We start from the raw sequence: 20,292 nt of genomic DNA on the forward strand, positions 1-20,292 counted from the left end.
AGGCCTCTCACTGTTGTGGCCTCTCCCGCTGTGGAGCACAGGCTCCTGACGCGCAGGCTCAGCGGCCATGGCTCACGGGCCCAGCCGCTCCGCGGCATGTGGGATCTTCCCGGACCGGGGCACGAACCCGTGTCCCCTGCATCGGCAGGCGGACTCTCAACCACTGCGCCACCAGGGAAGCCCTATGTCCTACTTTTTAAATCTCTTCCTTTGTTCCCCAAGGTCTGTCCTTGTCCCATCATAGACAGCCAAAGACACCAGGGAACCCTATGTCCTACTTTTTAAATCTCTTCCTTTGTTCCCCAAGGTCTGTCCTTGTCCCATCATAGACAGCCAAAGATGAGTTACCCACTTTGGGGGATAAGAGACTAAGGTGAGTTAGTTTCAAAATCTGAGACTAAGGTGGTGAATTCTTGACTTCTAAGATCAAAGTTACCATTCCGATGTAAAACCAAAAAGTTATGAAGGGGGATGCTATCTAGCGTAATCAATTTTTCTTTGAATCCCCTTCAAAATTCTAAGTGAGAGGAAAGTTTAGAGGAGAATCAGTAGAGATTACAAAGGGCTGTCTTTGCATCTACCCCCTTCCATCTGAGTCCTGAAGGTGGAGCAATGTTAGATATATGCTTTTTCTAAGACGGAGAATTCCAGAGCAGAAGTGCATCACCTGGATACCCACTTGGGCGTCAGAAGCACTCAGGAAGTTAGCCAAGAAAGACCAAAAGAGAGAGAACTGTGGACCCAAAGAAGCCTGGGGCTTGAGGTGACTCACGTGCATATGAAGCCCGGAGGCCATGACGGGCACTTCAGTGGGAGCAGTGAGGACAGAAGCCAATGACTCAGCAGTGGAAGAGGTCACATCTAAGGGCTGGATGAGACAGACTACATTTCCAAAGATGCTAGAACAGGTGTGAGACAGATCAAGAGGGAGAAGCAGATGCAAACAACGGCTCCTGAAACTCAGGGTATGCGTCCCTTACCTCAGTTGCCATCTGGGAAAGCAATGAAGGGGGTAGGAGAGAATGTTTCAAAAATCTCAAAGTGACCTAGTTTTAAAATTCAAAGTGACTACATTAAGTTTCTGCAAACCAGGAAGAAAGGGGCTTTAATATAACTTTTCTAAGTTATAGGAATATAGATTTTTATTCCCCAGCAGCCATGACTGTGAGACTTAACACTTGCCATAGAACATCGGAGATCACAACTTTGTTTCTATAGATGAGGAAACTGTGTCCCAAGGAGAAAGATGGGTGATTCATGGTGACACTGCTATGTGTGGGCACAGCCAGGAGGACAGCCCAGAACTCCCGAGTCTTATTCCAGGGTACCCAGCATCACAGAGGGTTGCTTCCTGTGTCTATCAAACTCTTGCAGAACGTATCAGCCTCACAGATGTAGCAAATGTAAGAAAATATCTCTCTAGCTTTTTTTTTAATAGAACATACAGTTAAGCTTAGAAGCCAAATTTCACTGTCTCATGATGGTCAAGTAACAGGGGACATAAATCAAAATGAGTATTTTTGGCTAATGAATGTCATCTTCCTCCCTCCCTCCCTCTTTCTCTCCCTCTTGCTCTCTCTCTCTCTCCCTCCCCCTCCCCACCCTCTCTCCTTCCTACTCCTGACACATTTCTTAGCATACAATTCCTCAAGGTTGGTTGTAACAACTTTAAATCACAGGGAGGCGTTCAGAAGAGTCAGCTGGGATACAAGAGGGTGGCAGTTTGAGAAGTGGCTTATTTTGACAGGAGCGCTTAGGCATCCGAGGGGGAGAGAGATTGAGGAGCGGGGAGAGGCAGCCCAAATTTCCACCTTCTGATGATGACATCCCTGGGTAACAGTGCAGTCCTTCTGAGCCATATCCTTCCACAGATGCAGAAGACAGTGAAGGCAGAGTGCAGCTCAGAAAGCTGGTGTCTGGTACCATGAACCAGGTGCAGCTGACTCAGATCTGAGATGATGAGACTCATTCTTACCCAGCCAGGCTCCAGTGTTCCTGCCGGGGTTGACCAGATTCCAAGTCATCTGTCAGATGTCTTCCTGTTTGTCGTCCATTTGAGTCCCATTTCTCTCCATGAAGCACAAGGAGAGCTGAGATTCCTCAGTGTTCGTGATGCAGGGCTGACATTGGTTTCCAACACCATTGGTCTGTAGGTGGCAACTTGAACTTACGAACTGAAAGTTGAAACTCCCACCTGGAACTATGTCTGCTCATGCAGTCCTGGGGGGTTTCAAAGGGCAGAAAAGAGCAGAGGACAGGCTGCACCACCCAGAGTACCTGTTTGGATTTGTCAGACCTAGAGAATTTAGGAGCTGTTCAATAATGTTTCAATAGAGGCTTGATGGTTGTCCAGTCTTTCAGAGGGGTTGCCCGCTGTGGGTTGAAATTTGACCCAGATCGATTCTGAATCCCTTTGAAGTATTAGAGGTTGTGATTCTAAATGGAGCAGTTGGTCAATGGCTGGGTGATTCAGGCTCCAAAATCACGCATGGCTGAAGCACACAGAGTATTTTGTTTGAAACGTAGGACTGTTCTGTGACTGTAGGGTGTCACACCAAGAATTGCCTCCGGGCTCCACTTTACTTTGGGTTGACAAGATTTCAATATCTGACCATTATGTTAAATATAATTCCTTAAAGCCCAGTACAATTTAAGTGTTTTGCCCCCTCCAAGTTTAGCTAATAGTGTGACACTGAAAAGTCATCTCTCTCTCTGAGCCTTATGCTCACCATTGAAAAGGCAAAAGGCTTTCAAGCATGTGATTTCTATGCTCTCTTCCAAACTTGACAGCCCATGACTGTCTAAAATCTCTATTGTATGGAATTAAAAATTAGCCTTTCTGGAACGAATTCAAAATTTTAAATGTTCATACTTTTTGGCTCAGTAATCCTGTTTCTCATATCAGGATATGAGAAAGTGCAACTTCCTGCCATGATGTCAGGTGAATTGGTACAGTGGGTGGTAGTATTCCTAGAAGCCATTCCTACAAAAGGATGGCAGGAAATAGCCATGAACCACAGAAATATATCTACTAAACCCAAACTAAATGTATCTCCAACTCAACCTCTCCTTAGCTGGATCCTCAAAATGTTCCTTGTCCCTCCAGCATGAAGGGAAGTATGATGGAGGGGAAGTTGGAATGCAAAGAAATGGGAATCAACCAATAGCAATTCAAATATCTTGCTTTTTTAATATTAAAAAAAGTATTTATTTATTTATTTGGCTGCACCGGGTCTTAGTTGTGGCACATGGAATCTTCGTTGCCGTGTGCAGGACCTTTAGTTGCAGCATGTGGGACCTAGTTCCCAGACCAGGGATCGAACCCGGGCCCCCTGCACTGGGAGCGCGGAGTCTTAACCACTGGACCACCAGGGAAGTTCCAAATATCTTGCTTTTTAAACTCTTACAAAACCATATGACCATTTTTCTTCAAGGCTTCGGAAAGGGCCTCTGCAAATGAAGTGTCCCGAAGTGTACGTTTCAGTAGCTTCCTGGTAAGTCAACTTGTGGGTTATTTTAAATTGCCACCTGCTCCCTTCCCGCAGAGCTTCTCCTCTCTCTTATCTGCTTTTCCTACTTCCATAGCACCACCGCTCCTTAGGTACTGTATAATTTACTTATTTATTATGTTTCCCGCTGCTAGATGTTCATTGTTTCTTGTATCTAGAATGGGGCCAGGTGCATAGTAGATGCTCCAAAAAGTTTTGTGAATAAATGAATGAAATAAATAATGCATAAATGAGTGAGTGAATAAACTAAATATAATCTAGGATCAGGATTACCATAATCCAGTATTTGGAAATTAAAAAAATTTGAGTTCTATTCCAGACTCTGCCACTTTACCTTGACCATGTCATTTAACCTTTCTGGGCTTCTGTTTCCTCGTGCATAAAATTAATTGGCTATTTTTTCATTCAGTTAACATCCGTTGCGACACAGCTATGATCAGAGGATACATCATTGTATTCTCTTGTTTCCTTGCTTTCAAATCCTGTTACTCTTGCAGAGCGCGGAACTCGGAGGCTTCAAAATTCCCGCCTCTTCCAGGCCCCGCCCACCCGCCAAGCCCATGTTTAGACTCCTCCCCTAGTCCGCACCGCCTGCCCCAGGGCAGAAGCCCCGCCTTCCCGAGTCGCCGTCATCCAATGGCCTAGATACACGGCTAGGTGAATACCGAGGGCTTTAGGTGTCTTCCTGGCGCCTGACCAGAGTCTTGGGGAATTCGATTGCTCTTGAGTAGTCACTTCCCCGAGCTGGCCGAGCCATATGCAGCATCACCAGCTCCCCGAGGTTCCCTCGCAAGGGTCAGACGAGGCTCCCGAGCCCGGTCGCCCCCTCTCTGGGAGCCCTGGGTCTTCACTGGACGAGGCTCTCTGCACGCGGAATTCTGGGAGTGGTAGTTTTCTTCCTCCTGGTTCCTTCCAGGTACACTTGTGGCCAAGACTCGCAGGACTACCATTCCCAGACGCCCGAGCGAGTCTCAGGTCACGTGGCAGGCAAGGCCGTTGGGCGGGGGCCTGGCCGGTGTTCCGCAGCTGTCTGTAACACCCGGAGCCTGCGGGCCGCTTCGGCCCCCAGAGAAGAGAGCCCGGCATGGTACGCGCGGGCGCCGTGGGGTCGCATCTCCCTGCGTCCGGCTTGGACATCTTCGGGGATCTGCGGAAGATGAACAAGCGCCAGGTAACGGAGTTCCGCGTGGGGGGCGCGTCCGGGAGCCGCGACCGGCTGAGACAGCGGGGAGTTGGAGCTCCCCGGATGGGGCTCCCGCAAGGACGGCGCCCCGCGACTGGGGCCGGTGGCGACCCGAGGCTCCCGCCCTGGGCTCTCGGAGGCCCTGGGTTCAAATCCGCACAGACCCACGTGTGGGCACTTTCTTGCGCTGACAAAAGCGCAATTAGGGGAGCGTGGCCCCGAAGGGGAAGAGAATAGGAACCCCGTCCTTTGGAGGTCGTGTGGTTGAGAAAGCGGGGAGAGATGACTGTACCGCTGGTGACAGCTTTCTGCACGTATTTGAAGGGCCATCCCGTGGAAGAGGGAACAGATTTCTCTGTGGGGTTTCTGAGGCCTGACGTCCTGAAGGAGGCTGCCCGCGGATGGAAGTGGCAGAAAAGCAGGCAAAAGGGGAGAACTTCCTAGCGATGGGAGCTGTCCAGTAATGCCTCCCGACGCGGTTTCTTCCCATCCCGGGGAGTGTTTTCCCGGCCAGGCGTTGGGACTAAATAAAACTCCTCGTGCGGGAGAGCTCACTGGTGGTGCTCCATCATTGTGGACTGAATCAGTGTTCCAAAAGGGATTCCAGATGTCTTCTCTAACTTCATTCTTGGATTCCGTGGTATGGCAGCACCTTGAATATCGGAGGCAGCTAGCGTGGGGTCTTTGGGCGGCTGGAGTTGATTTCTCACCGCTCTGGGAGAGGGCCTCGGAAGACTTCCTTTTTGCCTCTCCTTAGCCCGACCCCGTCCCCCTCTCTCTTTCTTTTTTCCGAGTAGAATTTCAGACTAGTGCAGTAGCGTGGGGGAATTTGGTGACTTGAATCTCATGAACTGTGTTGAGAACCTGGTTGCTTCTAGGTGTGCATGTCAGTTGAGCTCCTGGGAATTTCTGTGATTAAGATGAGTTGTGGCAGAGATTATCACTAGCTGGAAAAACCAACAGCTAATGCCCTGAACATTGATGTGGTTTACAAGAAAATCCTCCAGGAAGTAGAGCTTTACTTAAAAAATCTAGACTTAATTGGGTAGGTTTAAAAAATGTCTCTAGGGCTTCCCTGGTGGCGCAGTGGTTGCGCGTCCACCTGCCGATGCAGGGGACACGGGTTCGTGCCCCGGTCTGGGAAGATCCCACATGCCGCGGAGCGGCTGGGCCCGTTAGCCATGGCCGCTGAGCCTGCGCGTCCAGAGCCTGTGCTCCGCAACGGGAGAGGCCACGGCAGTGAGAGGCCCACATATCGCAAAAAAAAAAGAAAAAGTCTCTAAAATTTGTAGCGATTACCAACTGCAGACTATCACTGAACGCCTTCTGATGAATCTGTCAATCGCTAAGCCAGTTTGCCTTTTGAAAGCTCTGTATATTCCCACTCTCAGTGATAAGGCCCGTTAGTAGCTGGTTGCATTGTCTGTTTTGCTAGTCTTCTAATTAAAATCCAGAAGCTCAAATCTGCTGCCTCCTTGTACATTTTTTTTTTTATTTAAGCTTTGTCCTTTTGCTTTTTTCTTTTTCCCTCCACAATAGCATCCTGTGACACCTTATCAGGCATGCTCGCTCCACCAGTCTTGGAAGAGGGACCTCCTTTTTCTGCTGCCCTTGCTTACAGTTAATTAAGGAAAGAGCCACATGCAAAAACAAGGACTCTTTGTTTCTACAGTGAGGAAGAGAGGAAGAAAAACAGCCACTGGCATTTCTGCTGCTTTGTCAGCCACAATATCTGGTCTGAAACGTTTGTTTAAAACCCGTAGACATTGGCTATTTCATCTTTGCTTGACAAAGACTGTGAGCTTGCTTCTAAACTCTGCTGGGATGATTAAGTGCCAAGCATACAGAGTTGGTAGGCAAAGATGAACAATAAGAAAAGGCACCAGTGAAATGTGGGGTGTATATTTCCAATCAGCTTGTCAGTAGTTCCATCAAAATTACATTTTCTATATTCCAGGATTTCAGTCCTAGACTTAGATAGATGCTAGGTCCCTTAAAGATAGGGTGCTGGAAGGGTGATGTGTGGTTTTGCAGTTAGCTTGATTGTTAGGTTTCTATATAATTGGCTATCTCTTGAGCAAATAAATGTCTTGCTCAGAGAAGGTTTTTTTTTTTTTTAGGAATTGATTTTATTTCCTCTCAATGAATTTTTCAAGCATAGAAAATCATACTGGAAAATATATTCTCAGTACATGGTCTTTATTAGGTAAGTGGCAATATTGTATAATTTTCTTTTATCAGGGTGGAGCCCGATGGTTTGAAAACGTGTATAAAGATGGTAGTCTCTGTAGAAAACCATGCCTTGGGGCTTTCCTAATCAGAGCTGCAGTTCATAATGAAACAACAGTTCTTTACTAAATCCTTTAGATCAAGCAGAGCAGGTGGTGAAGTTTTTGAACGTGAACGCCAGTGAACAACTTCTGCTTCAGGCTGATGTGGCTAGCAAGGCTGATTTTACTTTAAGCAACAGTTTAACATATTATAGCCCAACACTTGAACAATGTCCGTTTAGCACTCCAGTTTCCTTTTTTGCTCTCTTGGGAATTTAATTTAATTCGATAATTTGCTATTGACACTTAAGCCAAGGAGTTAAAAAAATGGTATGTAACTTTAATTTTGAGTTACGTTTATTATCCTATTTTCATTTATTACATCGAAATAAGTTACTTTAATGCACCTTTTGTCCCCACTTTTGTAACCTTCACGATTACCTCAAATTACATACTTGCACACAGTTGTAATTTTAGCAAGAGACAGTTTTGAGCTTTGCTTTGCTTTTCTTCCTATCATATCAGAATGTTTTCATGTTTTGTCACACTCTTCAAAATGATTATTTTAATGGCCTCTATCTTGTCAAATTGCTCTTCCTTTAAATACTTCCCTACCCCCTCCCAGATTTTGAAATTAATCTATGCTCATCATAGGAATTTTAAAGAATAGAGAGTAGTTTAAAGTAGTTTAAATAAGACAGTCCAATCATTCATACTTCCACCATGCTGAGATAGACTCTTAGCATCTTGCGGGATCTCCTTGTGTTTGCTTTATAAACTGTTAAACAGTTTGTGGAGATCCTACTGCAGCCTACATTTTTCACTCAATATGTCTTGAGTGTTTGGTCCTGCCATTAAAGTTCTTTATTCATTGTTTTCGAATAGTGCAGTAATTTGCCGTTATTTACTCAGTCATTTCTCTGTTGTTGCTCATTTATTTCCCTTTCCCTTTAAAAATAAGACTGTGATAAGTATCTTTGGGCCATAATTCCCTATCTGCCTTTAGGTTTAAACTAGTTTAAACTGAATTCCTAGAAGTAGGGTTACTGGGCCAAGAGCAACCTATTGATACTAATGCTTGACACTAAATTGCTTTCAGAATGGTTATATCAACTTGCATCCCCACCACTTGAATATATGCTTGCCATGCTCTGAGTATTAGCATTAAAACACACACACACACACACACACACACAAACACACACACACACACACACACACACACACACAAATGAACAAAAAACCTTTACATTTACTAGGCCGAAAAGGAGCAAGGGGGAGGCAGGATTTGGTTTAAACACTTTGTGTTTATTCACCACTTGTGTTTCTTCTCTGGAATATTAATAGTTTTAAGCTTGTACTTCTTTTTTGTTGTTGCGATTTTAGTGTTTTTCTTACTACTAGTTTGTATGTGCCCACCGTGTATTTCTCACTGTTTATTCAACAAACTGAATACTTACTTTTTCCCAGGCCTGTGTTGAACATTGGGGACAAAGCTGTGAACAAGGCTGAAATGATCCTTGCCTTTGTGGAACTTACAGTTTAGTGTGAAAGATGCATTAAATAAGTATATGCATAATTATCAAGGTGATGGATGGTATAAAGAAATACAGGATGCAGTGAGAATATATAGCAGGAGGACACAGGCTAGTCTATAGCAGAGGTTGGCAAACTCCAGCCCACTGCCCGTTTTTATAAATAAAGTTTTATTGGAATTTGGCCATGTTCATTCTTTTACGTATTGTCTGTAGCTGCCTTCCCACTACAATGGTAGAGTTGAGTCACTTCAACAGAGATGATAAGGCCCATAAACCTAAAATATGTATTACCTGGCCCTTTACAGAAAAAGTTTGCTAACTCCTGGTCTAATGGGCCAGGGAGGGCTTCCCTTGGGAACTGATGTTTAAAGTAGGACTTAAAGGTGAGTGAGTGTTAGGTGTGCTAAGGAGAGCCTCCTGGGCCGTGACAGTAGCCGGTGAAGGTCCTGGAGTGGAAAGGAGCGTGTGCTTTCTGAATCACTGACAGAGCCCGCCAGTGGAGCTAGAGTGCAGTGAGCTTTACTAGCTGACACTGGAGAGGAGAGGCCATATATCAGACAGGGACTTAGAGATCATATTCACGCATGGAGTGTGGGATGCAATCAAAGAACCTTATGCAGGGCATACAGATGACCCGATGACCAGAGGTACATTTGAAAACCAGTGCTGAGTGTAGTGTGGAGAACGCGTCGGAAGATGCACGCGTAGACATCGGGAGCCTGGTTAGGAGGCTCTCGCAGTGTCCGATGGGCTGTGCTGGTGACTTAGGTGAGCGTGGTGGCAGTGGGAATAGAAGGAACTGAACAAATGCCAGACATATTTAGAAGATAGAGAGGATAGAACGAATGGGTGGGGTGTGACTGCAGACAGCTGGGTGGATGGGAATGCCATGTATTGAGATGAGATCACGAGCACTGAAGCCTTTTTGCAGGAGATAAGTTCAGTCTTGACCGTGTTGGGTTGGAGCTGCCTTTACAGACATCCGAGTGAGATTGTCAGGGAGGCAGTTGGAAATCTCAGTACTGGGAGCAGTTAGCATGATGGTGCCAGTGCCGGCATTTGAAGGTCCAGTTAGAGGAGGAGGAACTGGCAGGAAGATTAGAAAGAAGGTGGTCGGAGGGTGGACAGTGTGCCATCCAGGAAGCCAGGGGCGGAGAGCTTGTCGAAGTGATCATCTGTGTTGACAGCTGCCGAAAGGTCAGCAAGGTGAGGACTGACAGTTGTCCGTTGGATTTAGTGAGCGTGTGACTGGGTGTGTAGGCTGAGGGGTGACTGTAGATGGAGAGGAAGGGGAGAAACCTGGGGTGGAAGCTCCTGAGGTTTGGCTGTGAAGAGAGAGTGCAGAAGCCTTACGGAGGATGTGAGGTGGAAGGAGGACGGAAGGTGGGAGAGACTGAAGCCCAGGGGAGGGAGAAGGTGTAGAACAGTGGTCCAGCCTCTGTGCATCAGGACCACCTGCGAGCCGTTTGAGAAACAGGGATGCCAGCACCCCTCCCCTCCCATTGGTTCCATCGGTCTTGGATGGAGACCAGGTATACCGTGTTCCAAAGGCTCCCCAGGTGATTCTAATGTGCAGCCAAGGTTGAGAACCAATGGTAGAGAACAGCGGTTCTCAAACTGTGGTCCCTGGACCAGCAGCTTCAGGATCACCTGGGAACTTGTTTGAAATGCAAATTCTCAGGCCCCACGTGGGGATGCTAGTGCACACTGAAGTTTGAGAACCGCTGCTGTAAAGGCTGGTCTACACTTTCAGAAGTCAGAACCATGTAAATCCACCTGCCACATGCCTCCTGGGCCTTCCTGAGTGTCTTCAGCCCCCATTTCTCCAGGCCTTGTGCATTTTTAAGACTATTTAAAACTATATTTAAACTGTGCTTAAAACTGTATTTTAAACTGTATTCGATCCTCAAAAAGAGTCCATAACCCTGCATTCTGTCTGAGTGAAAACTATATTTGGATATTTGAGGAAAACAGTACTGTCAAGAGCCATGTGATCTGAGTCCTATCTCCTAACTCACTTCCAAAGGATATTCTGGAAAGCTGGCAGGTAGTTAAGACGGGATCTAACCTATCTAATCTCACTTGCTCTGAAACACCACTAAAACTATATATAGTAAAGGGATTTTAAAAAGTCATCAGTTACTCCACGACAGGAAGCCCAGAGAGGGAAACAAGAGCAATCAAATACTAGAAGCTGGAGAACAGAAGAGTGGCAACTGACAGCTGGAACCAGCAGTGGGGTGACATGGAGGAATAAGTCTCCACTGCTTATGCTGCAGATGCCTCCAAGACTCAGCGGCTGGCAGTTCCAGGTGTCTCCAGAATGGGCGGGAGGGCTGAAGGGGAGGTGGGGCTAAAATGAATGAGATGGGCAAAAATGCTGAGAAGCAGTTAGAGCCCAAGCTGTCCTGTCCGACTCTACTCAGAGGTTTCCCCTCGTGGGTAGAGGTCTGGAAGCTTCTTCTCTGGAGGGGTAGACAGAAGGTCTTGGAGTAAGGCGGCTGCCAGGCCTCATGGGGGCTGCACGCTGCATGCCGAGGGTGGAGAGACGGAAGTGGGTGGTGGAGGTCCCTGGAAGGCCAGAGTCTGGCGGTGTAGGTGAACACACAGGCCAGAAGAGCAGGCTCACGTGCCTGGGTGGAGTGGCTACTTGAGCTAGAGACGTGGTGGGGGACTGAGTAGTTTCAGGGCCAGGTATGCTGCTGAGAGTGGACGGTTCAGGTGGAGGGAGAGGGTCATTGGAGGCGAGGAGGCCCAGGAATTGAGACACCAGAGTGTTGGGTGGGCCATCCACGCTCTTCAGATCACCCAGAGCAAGTGCAGGAGGCAGGCCGAGGCAGGTGCCACAGTCGGAGCCATCCTGGAGCACAGTGAGGGCGGGCAGCCCTGTGGGCCCTCCGTGGTCTCCAGTGGAGCAAGGGCGGCTTAGAACTAGATGCGGACTCGGGTGGCCTCGCTGCCGTGTTCTTAACCAAATATTTGATGCTCATCATTTAAAACATTTATGAAAACCCTATACATCTAGGTGTTTACAGTTTCTGTTCACTTTTGAATTGTAATTTCCGATGCAGAATAACCTCATGTAGGACAGAGTGCTGTAAGACTAGGATTCTGCACCCTCATTTGGGACCCTTCTGGCCGTGGGGCTGAGGAGTGTTCTAGGTGAGCTGTGGGCATGTCGGGGCTCTCAGGTTAGACCTCCGCCCTCTGCACTAGAGCGGGAGGCCAAGCCATAGAACCTGAGTGGTGGGTCCCCTCAGAGTTGAAGGTTCTGGGGGATTCTGGAGAGGTAAGAAGAGTCGTACAGAGGCCTGAACAAAGCAGGTCCCACAGATTACTCTCGTTTTTTATTTTTTTCCTTTTTTCTCATGGAAGGAGAGAAGATATTTGGGCATTCCATGGTCCGAAGTTGAAATTCTACTTAATTTTGTAGCTTGTGTGAACTAGTTTCATGTCCTAAAATAACAGCTTTTTTTTTTTTTTTTAACAAGCACATCTCCAGCTTTGGGATAGTGAATATTCTGTCACCGGTTCTTACTTTTGGTTTGGCCTTTTTCATTCCAGCTCTATTACCAGGTCTTAAACTTTGCCATGATTGTGTCTTCTGCTCCGAAGTTGAAATTCTACTTAATTTTGTAGCTTGTGTGAACTAGTTTCATGTCCTAAAATAACAGCTTTTTTTTTTTTTTTTACAAGCACATCTCCAGCTTTGGGTTAGTGAATATTCTGTCACCGGTTCTTACTTTTGGTTTGGCCTTTTTCATTCCAGCTCTATTACCAGGTCTTAAACTTTGCCATGATTGTGTCTTCTGCGCTCATGATCTGGAAAGGCCTGATCGTCCTCACTGGCAGCGAGAGTCCCATCGTGGTAGTGCTGAGGTGGGTGCCGCCGGCCGTCCTGCTGCTGCCCAGGACCCAGGAGCAGCGTGGACAACCCAAACTCGGTGTTTTAATTGGATAGAGTTTTCTTTCTTGATATCTGTTTTGAGAAGGTTTCTTTTTTTTTTGGCTTTTGTTGAAAAATCTTTTTCAATAGACAGTTGAGGCCTTTCATCATGCTGATGCCTGTGGTCCAGTGCAATGTGATTCACTTTCATGTTTTAATGTTTTAATCCATGTTAAATGACATTTTAATAAGATAGTAATAATACATTATTTGTGTACACATTGATTTTTAAACATAACTAATTTAAAGCTCTTACTTGGTTCTCTCTGTCCTGCGTGGGCAGGGAGTCTGTGCCCAGCATGGTGTCTGGTGTTTGCTCAGGTTTCTTCAGCAGCGCTGTGGTAGCTGACTCCTCTCTTCTCAAGACTCTCAACACTTTTACTCTTAGAAAGCACAGCGTATTCATCTTAGAAAAGTTTATACTTTAACTTCCCAGAGCCATGAAGTCATCCAAGGGGAAAAACTTAACAGTCAACTTGAAATTAAATAGCGTGTTTGTGAGCCCTTAGGTGCTTGGACATGCTCTGCTCACTGTGCCTTAGATCGCTGAGTCTCCCTGCAGTGGGAGTGGAGCCCTGTTGTTCCACAGGGGGAGCAGCGGGCTGGAGCAGTGACGCGGGCAGGGTCACCGCTGGCCAGAGCAGGAGAACCAGCACGCAGGCTTCTTGGCTCCCAAGTCAGTGCCCTTTCCCTCCTCTGGGCCCCGCTGTCACGTGATGGGGCAACAGCTCTGGCCCGGGCTTCACCAGGCTGCCCTTCTGTGGCTGGCCAAGGGGCCTGCATCTAGAGATGTAGCATTTTCATAAACTTAGGAGCCTGGGGATGGCATAGTTCACACACACAGCTGAGGGGGCCTCTAATTCACTGATGTTTACACTGTGCTCCAGGGGTGCCTGAGGGTCCAGGTGGATGGGTTAGGAGGGAAAAGGTGACCAAGCTCATGGACTATAAACATCTTAGCCTTGCTTCGGTTGTGACAGCTCCACTTTTATGTACTTTATGTGACTATACTTTACCTGGTAAGATTTCATTTGAAGGAAGGATTTTAAGGCTTTTGAAAAAAAGAAAAAATTAAACCCCTCAAATTCAGATGGGCCCAACAAATACGGAAGCTGAGGTCCAACAAGGCCAAGTCGCCCGCATCCCACAGTTACTTACGGCAGAGCCAGAACTCGGTCCGAGGTGTTCCAGCCCGTCTTCAATCACACAGACACACTTGCATGCAGAGATTATTGTGAAATTGCAGTACATGGGGACTTTTTTTTTTTTTTTAAAGCATCCTTTACAATTCTAAAGCAATTTGGTTTGTCAGCATAAACTGTTGACATCACAAGGGATGTGTGACCTTGGGGAACACTGACCTTGGGGGAATCCCTGGCCCTTGAGGAAAGCAAGTGTAAGTTGTTATTAGTGAAACATTTCAAAGGACTGCCTTCCTAATGGGGCACGATAGTGACCCTTGCTGCCAAACTGCAGTGCACTCATGCTGCCTCTGAGACTTGTTCAGGGAGTTTTTTTTTTAAACTGCTGTCCTTGTTATCACAGACTGAGATGGTTTTCTAGAAACTTCTTCCCACTGCGTGTCTTCAGGAATTTTGTCAAAGGAGTAAAGATGAAGCAGTAGATGAAGAAATTATCCTAAGCATTTTAGCCGTCGTCGGCTTTTACTTCAAAGAGTCCACATTTTTCTTAGTTCTTTTTCTACCTAATACAAACTGCAGAGCGACCTGCTAGTGCCCTTTTCATACTCAAATCCAAGAAGAAATCGCTCCCTTTCTCACCATTATCACCTTGAGCAGTCAGAAGGAAATTGCTGTGGTTTGTTTTATAGCTCATAGACCTACCTGCTTGACTGTTGATGAAAGTTGATATTCTAAATGGTATGTTTGTTGTATTCTTTATGGGTTGAAATGTTCACCTGGTGTGAACATAATTCTGATGTGACTTTGTGTTTCTTTGCAGTGGCAGCATGGAGCCAGCCTTTCACAGGGGCGACCTTCTGTTCCTAACAAATTTTCGAGAAGACCCGATTAGAGCTGGTGAAATCGTTGTTTTTAAAGTCGAAGGCCGAGACATTCCAATAGTTCACAGAGTAATCAAAGTTCATGAAAAGTAAAGAGGCTTTACTTTTCTCTTTGGTTTTGTTTTGTAGACAAAACTGTGGACAGTTTGAATGGTTGATTAGAAAGTAGCAGAAACACTGGATTATGTTCCTAGTTTTGCCATTTAGTAATTGGGTGACATTGAACCTGCTACTTAACTGAGTCTGTAAGATGGGAATAATACTTTACCCCTAGTAACTCACAGGGTGATTATGTGAATGAAATGAACTGACGTTTACTAAAGCACTTGAAAAACTTGAATTGCTGCACAACGTACGCTGGAATGTATTCTTGCAGAATATTAGTTATTTGAAGGAGTCTCAAAGAAAATCAAATCTCGTGGTAATTGAGGATGATTTTCCTAAGAGAATTATCTTCGGAAATGCGGAAAGCTACCTGTTTCTCAGTGTCACTTTGGACAAACTGGCATTCTCAGCAGTAATATTAGCCCTGGATGAATAAAAATTCCTTTCCCCATCTCTTCCCATGATTTGATCATTGCACATCCTGCATTAATTCTCCCCGCCACAAATGACTTTGCCTTTTCCTTAAATGCCAGTGATGACTTATTAAAACACTTCTTGGGAACCAGAAACAATGACTTCTGGCTCAAACATATTAAGTTTCCATGAGAGAGTACGGTCACGTGATTAGCGAAAACGTTACATATGTGGTTATTCATTTACCTTTATGCAGCTTAGTATAGCATTTTACCTGCATGAGTTATGGGATTAAAGTTAGGTATATATATTTGTATTTTTTAAATAAGGGAGCATTGCTCATCCTTTGTGTGTGTGTGTGTGTGTGTGTGTGTGGTGTTTGTGTCTGTGTGTCTAACTATTTGTACATTTCTGATACGAGATTCTCATTCCATTCACTGCTTCCAGGTGTTCCCCAAAGACGTTTGATACTAAAAATATTCACTTCATTTTACTCTAAACATTAGAATGATGTTTCAGTTTGTGTTAATACACTGGTACTGCACTAACATTACGTTGTTAGTGGTACTTGTTAACTTACTGATGAAGAAATATGCTCAGTCATGATGCAACAGAACTCGCACCTGATTTTAAAACAATGTCCAAAGATGGGAAATTGTGCGTTTCCTGTAGAGCTGCACTAGCCAATGAGTTTGCCACCAGCAGTATATGGTTACTGAGCACTTGAAATGTAACTAGTGTGAAATATACACAAGGTTTCAAAGACTTAGTACCAAAAAGACAGAGAATATCTCAATAATAATTTTAGATTGATTATATGTTGAAGGAACACTTTTGATATATTGAGTTAAATAAAATATATTATTAAAATAAAAGAAAAACAAAGATGAGAAATTGTTCAGAATTAAGGAAATAATGATGCTTTGCTGTAATTTTCATGAATTGTGAGAGATGGCCCGGGTTTTTCTACTCTTAATTTATTTTATAACCATGGTTGCAAATCAGCTCACTCTTTTTGGTGTGGTTTCAAATCTTTGTGGGCTTTTAATATTTTATCAAATTATTTAGTGCATTTTCTCATTTGTCTTATTGAAAAAAGACCCTCTTTATAGCTCTATAAGGCTATAATACTGTGTTTCTAGTATCAAGGCTGTGTAAGCACCAGTTTACAATGTTTAAAATGAATCCCCCCTGTCTCTTTAACACAGTGGTTTTATGCTGTTTGTAATTCCTGTTTGTTTGCAAACTGGATTGTAATCCACTTTGCTCAGTGGTGAAGGAAATAAGGCATTAACACATCCTACATTTGGTAAGGAAAAATAAGCTTGAGGAGAGCTAAGAGCACATTTGTGTTTAAATTACCTTGTGCTCAAATCTGTGTAATCTGGGACCAAGTTCATGTGTCGAGTGAAGAGGAATATAATCTGTGTTAACCAGTTGGTCCGTGGGGATGAAGAATGGATGGGAACAGATGCTGGAGCTAAGCATTGCCTTCCTGGTGCCCTTGTGCTTCGCCATGCTTTTTGGTTATCAGGGTAACTTAAGTGTTTTAGAATTTAAGTCTACAAAATTGTCATTAGATTTGTGCTTTAGTTGAATGGTTGTCTGCCAGCAAGCATCTTAGACCAAGAAAGATCAAGTTATCTTTGACTGCTTTTCTCAGTGCCCATATCTGCCTGTAAAGTGTTGGCCAAGCTAATACTTTTCTAACGATGCTGTGCTGAAAATAACTTTTGAAAGGACGTTGTTTTGCTTTCCAGAGATAATGGAGACATCAAATTTCTGACTAAAGGAGATAATAATGAAGTTGACGATAGAGGCTTGTACAAAGAAGGCCAGAACTGGCTCGAAAAGAAGGATGTGGTGGGGAGAGCCAGAGGGTGAGTGAGGATTACCTTTTAAGTTATACAGAAGATTCAGAAACCAGAAAAATATTTAGAAACAAAGAAACCAAGGTTAATAGAATTATTCATTACAAAGATTATACGTCAGGAGAGTTGTAAGCAGTTTTACTTTGTACTGTAAAGACTAAACAAAATTCAGAACTTCGTAAGGACCTAAAATCTAAAGCTGAATGCAAGTGTGCTATCTATATCATGGGTTTAATTCTATTTTTGAAATAAATCCTCACCTCGAGATTATTTATAGATTTTAAATAACAATTATAAGAAATCCTTTGAGAAATAACTACTGTGTAACACTGTGATGAGTATTCTAGATATTCCTTGTACCTATATAGATGTGTGTATGCATATATAATATATAATTTTACATAGAAGAGTTTTATTTTTTCACCCAACAGAAAGTTGCAGATAGCTTTCTGTGTCAAATCTACACCTATATCTTTTTTTTTTTTTTTTTTTTTTGCGGTACGCGGGCCTCCCACTGTTGTGGCCTCTCCCGTTGCGGAGCACAGGCTCCGGATGCACAGGCTCAGCGGCCATGGCTCACGGGCCCAGCCGCTTTGCGGCATGTGGGGTCTTTCTGGACCGGGGCACGAACCTGTGTCCCCTGCCTCGGCAGGCAGACTCTCAACCACTGCGCCACCAGGGAAGCCCTACACCTATATCTTTTTAAACGACTGCATGGTGTTCCTCTGAGAATCATAACTGAATTCACTAGTCCTCTTTTGGTCAACATTTAGATTATCTCCTGGTTTTTACTACTAAGAAAAGTTCTGTGATAAAATTTTTAATACCCATCTTTGCATAATTGTTCCAGGCATGAGTTCTGCTTCTGATTGACACAGCAGAGAGTCTGTCCTGTTATTAAATACCAAAAAAGGAGATTCTCCCCGTCTCTTGGTGACCCTTTTTATATTTAACCCTTTCTAGAAATGTCTCCTTTTATTGAAATCCCACCAGCTGTGTAAGGCTGGAGAACACCGGTGACTGTTTTCTAAGATGCAGCTTTATTCATCAGCTCGTAGTTTAAGGCCTCTTTCGACCCCTTTCCTCCCTCTGCTCACCTTTTAGCCATTTCTCCTCTATTGCAATAATCCCACCTGAATATCTGCAGGGAGATGACAGAGACCTGCAGCTGGTCAGTCCTGTATTTCTAGACACTCTGGTGAGAGGCTGTGTATAAGTGAGAGGTTGACGCTACTGATTTTAAAGCAGACTGGAGGGTACTAAGGGAGTGTTACCTTGTTTCCTATCAGTGACATGATTGAGACTTGAGTCAAACTGATTCCATATTGACATTAATTTTGTCAGCATGATCATTGGCTGGTTTATCCTGGCTTATCCTCTCTGGGATCATAATCGTGTTTGGCTATAAATTACGGGATTCACATTTGTGTTCACTGCCCAACCGACTTCTTTGTTACATGTGAAAAGTGCTGTGCAATGGAAATGATGAGGATTCCTTCAGTTACAAACTCTTGGGTTGCCAAAAAGTTTGTTCGGGTTTTCCCGTAAGATCTAAACCCGAACGAACTTTTTGGCCAATCCAATAATTATTCATGTGCTTTCAAAGCTCTCTCGCACAGCAGTTTACATATAGGCTATCTGAATCTTACATCTCTACTAAGAAAAATTAAGAACTCGATTTGCCCTTTCTGTTGTACAAGTGGCTCAACTAATTATTTTCATTCTGTTAGGATGAAATGCAGCAAGTGAAGACAAGTAGCGTCTCTAGATCCTAAATTGCCTTCTTAAAAAGTTGTCCTGGCTGTTAGCGCTAATGCTTTTTACTAACAAAACCTTCTGAGACAGGAGTGAATATTGTTTTTATGGCCCCAATCAGTGTTGTTCCCAAGGAGGACTTTTTCCTCTGCTGATTTGTAGTGTTTTCAAGTATTGCTATCATTATATTACAAACACTTTTTACACTTCTGGCTTTTTATCCCACAATTTAGGTTTTTACCATATGTTGGTATGGTCACCATAATAATGAACGACTATCCAAAATTCAAGGTAGGAATTTATGTGTACGTCTTTATTTTTTAAGAGAACATTGGCGCTTTTACACTTGCAACTGTAAAGATGCAGAGTCTGTTACGAATGTTTTGCTAGCTAATTCTTCTGCAGAGTATTTGTAGTTAATTACAAATTAATATACTCATTTAAATGATCAGTTTTAAATGATTGAAATTAACTATTGAAAGTAAGTACTTCCACCTTTTACGTTTATATAGTATGCTCTAAAATAGCACCTATATATTTTTTGCTTTTTATTATGGAAATCTTTAAACATACGAAAAAAGTCGTACAATAATCCCAGTAATGCTTATTTCCCAACTTCAACAAAAATAATATCCATATTTTTTTTTTTTTTTTTTTTTGCGGTACGCGGGCCTCTCCCTGTTGTGGCCTCTCCCGTTGCGGAGCTCAGGCTCCGGACGCGCAGGCTCAGTGGCCATGGCTCACGGGCCCAGCCGCTCCGCGGCATGTGGGATCCTCCCGGACTGGGGAACGAACCCATGTCCCCTGCATCAGCAGGCGGACTCTCAACCACTGCGCCACCAGGGAAGCCCCCGTATATTTTTTTTAATCACTTGAAACACAGTAGGAAACCTACACATGAATGAGTAGGTACATTAGCAGTGTTTGTTGGGTGTGTGATCCTTGGTCCATCAGTATATTTGGGGGTTTTAACTGTTACGTGGAGAACACTGTTCTCTCATTTGGAGAACAAAGCATGTGGAAGAGGTCATCTTTTGATCCTGTCCTCAGTCCAGTATTGACCAGACTTTATTTGAATACATTTATAGACCAAATTTATTTGTAGTCCTCACAGTAATTTTCCACTGTGTTTTCTTTGCAGTACGCTCTTTTGGCTGTAATGGGTGCATATGTGTTACTAAAACGTGAAGCCTAAAATGAAAGGCAATTCCTGGGACCAGACAGAAATAAATTCTGTTGAAAAAGAGAAAAGCTAATATATTTGAAATGTTCCACTTTCTGTATAAAAGGAAACAAAGTGGAGACGTTTTTGTCTTGTTTGAATAAACGATTCATCAGTGATGATTGTTTTCTTTTGTGGACTCTGATTTGAATGTGCTCAATCTCTCTGCTTCTCATCGTAATCATTCTAAACCAAGCTTGAGGGTCTGCAGCACTTCAAAAATCAGGCAGGCCGTCTCTGGGCCTGGCCTGCTAGTGGGATAATGCATAGTCCAAACGTGGTATAGTTGTAACACCTGAGTTTCAAAAATAAAATTCTTCTCATAGCATTTCCAGGGGAAACAGGCCCTTAAAAGAAAATGATTTCTTATTTATTGAAGTGTAGTCTGATAAACGAATAAAACCTAAAACCTTTTTAGAAGGAAAGGTGTAATCTGCTTTGTTCTTGTGGTCTGGT

General features: G+C 44.1%; 1 protein-coding gene across 1 annotated transcript; it reads left to right on the forward strand.

Moving 5' to 3' along the window:
- The first annotated feature begins 4,523 nt into the window (after positions 1-4,523).
- SEC11C (SEC11 homolog C, signal peptidase complex subunit) lies at positions 4,524-19,953 on the forward strand. Its single transcript, XM_007450114.1, has 6 exons — positions 4,524-4,680; positions 12,270-12,379; positions 14,409-14,558; positions 16,749-16,868; positions 18,848-18,905; positions 19,756-19,953. The coding sequence occupies exons 1-6, from the start codon at positions 4,594-4,596 to the stop codon at positions 19,807-19,809; spliced, it is 579 nt and encodes a 192-aa protein (XP_007450176.1). The 5' UTR covers positions 4,524-4,593; the 3' UTR covers positions 19,810-19,953.
- The last annotated feature ends 339 nt before the right edge of the window (positions 19,954-20,292 follow it).

The sequence above is a fragment of the Lipotes vexillifer genome, unplaced genomic scaffold, assembly GCF_000442215.2.
Source record: "Lipotes vexillifer unplaced genomic scaffold, Lipotes_vexillifer_v1.1 scaffold79, whole genome shotgun sequence".
Lineage (NCBI taxonomy): Eukaryota > Metazoa > Chordata > Mammalia > Artiodactyla > Lipotidae > Lipotes > Lipotes vexillifer.

What these genes read in the sequence shown, in the direction of transcription:
- SEC11C (XM_007450114.1), top strand. Translation starts at nt 4,594, where the DNA reads ATGGTACGCGCGGGCGCCGTGGGGTCGCATCTCCCTGCGTCCGGCTTG. An exon ending in GTAATCAAAGTTCATGAAAA is followed by an intron (nt 14,559 to 16,748) that starts GTAAAGAGGCTT and finishes TTTGCTTTCCAG; the next exon opens with AGATAATGGAGACATCAAAT. An exon ending in ACGACTATCCAAAATTCAAG is followed by an intron (nt 18,906 to 19,755) that starts GTAGGAATTTAT and finishes TTTTCTTTGCAG; the next exon opens with TACGCTCTTTTGGCTGTAAT.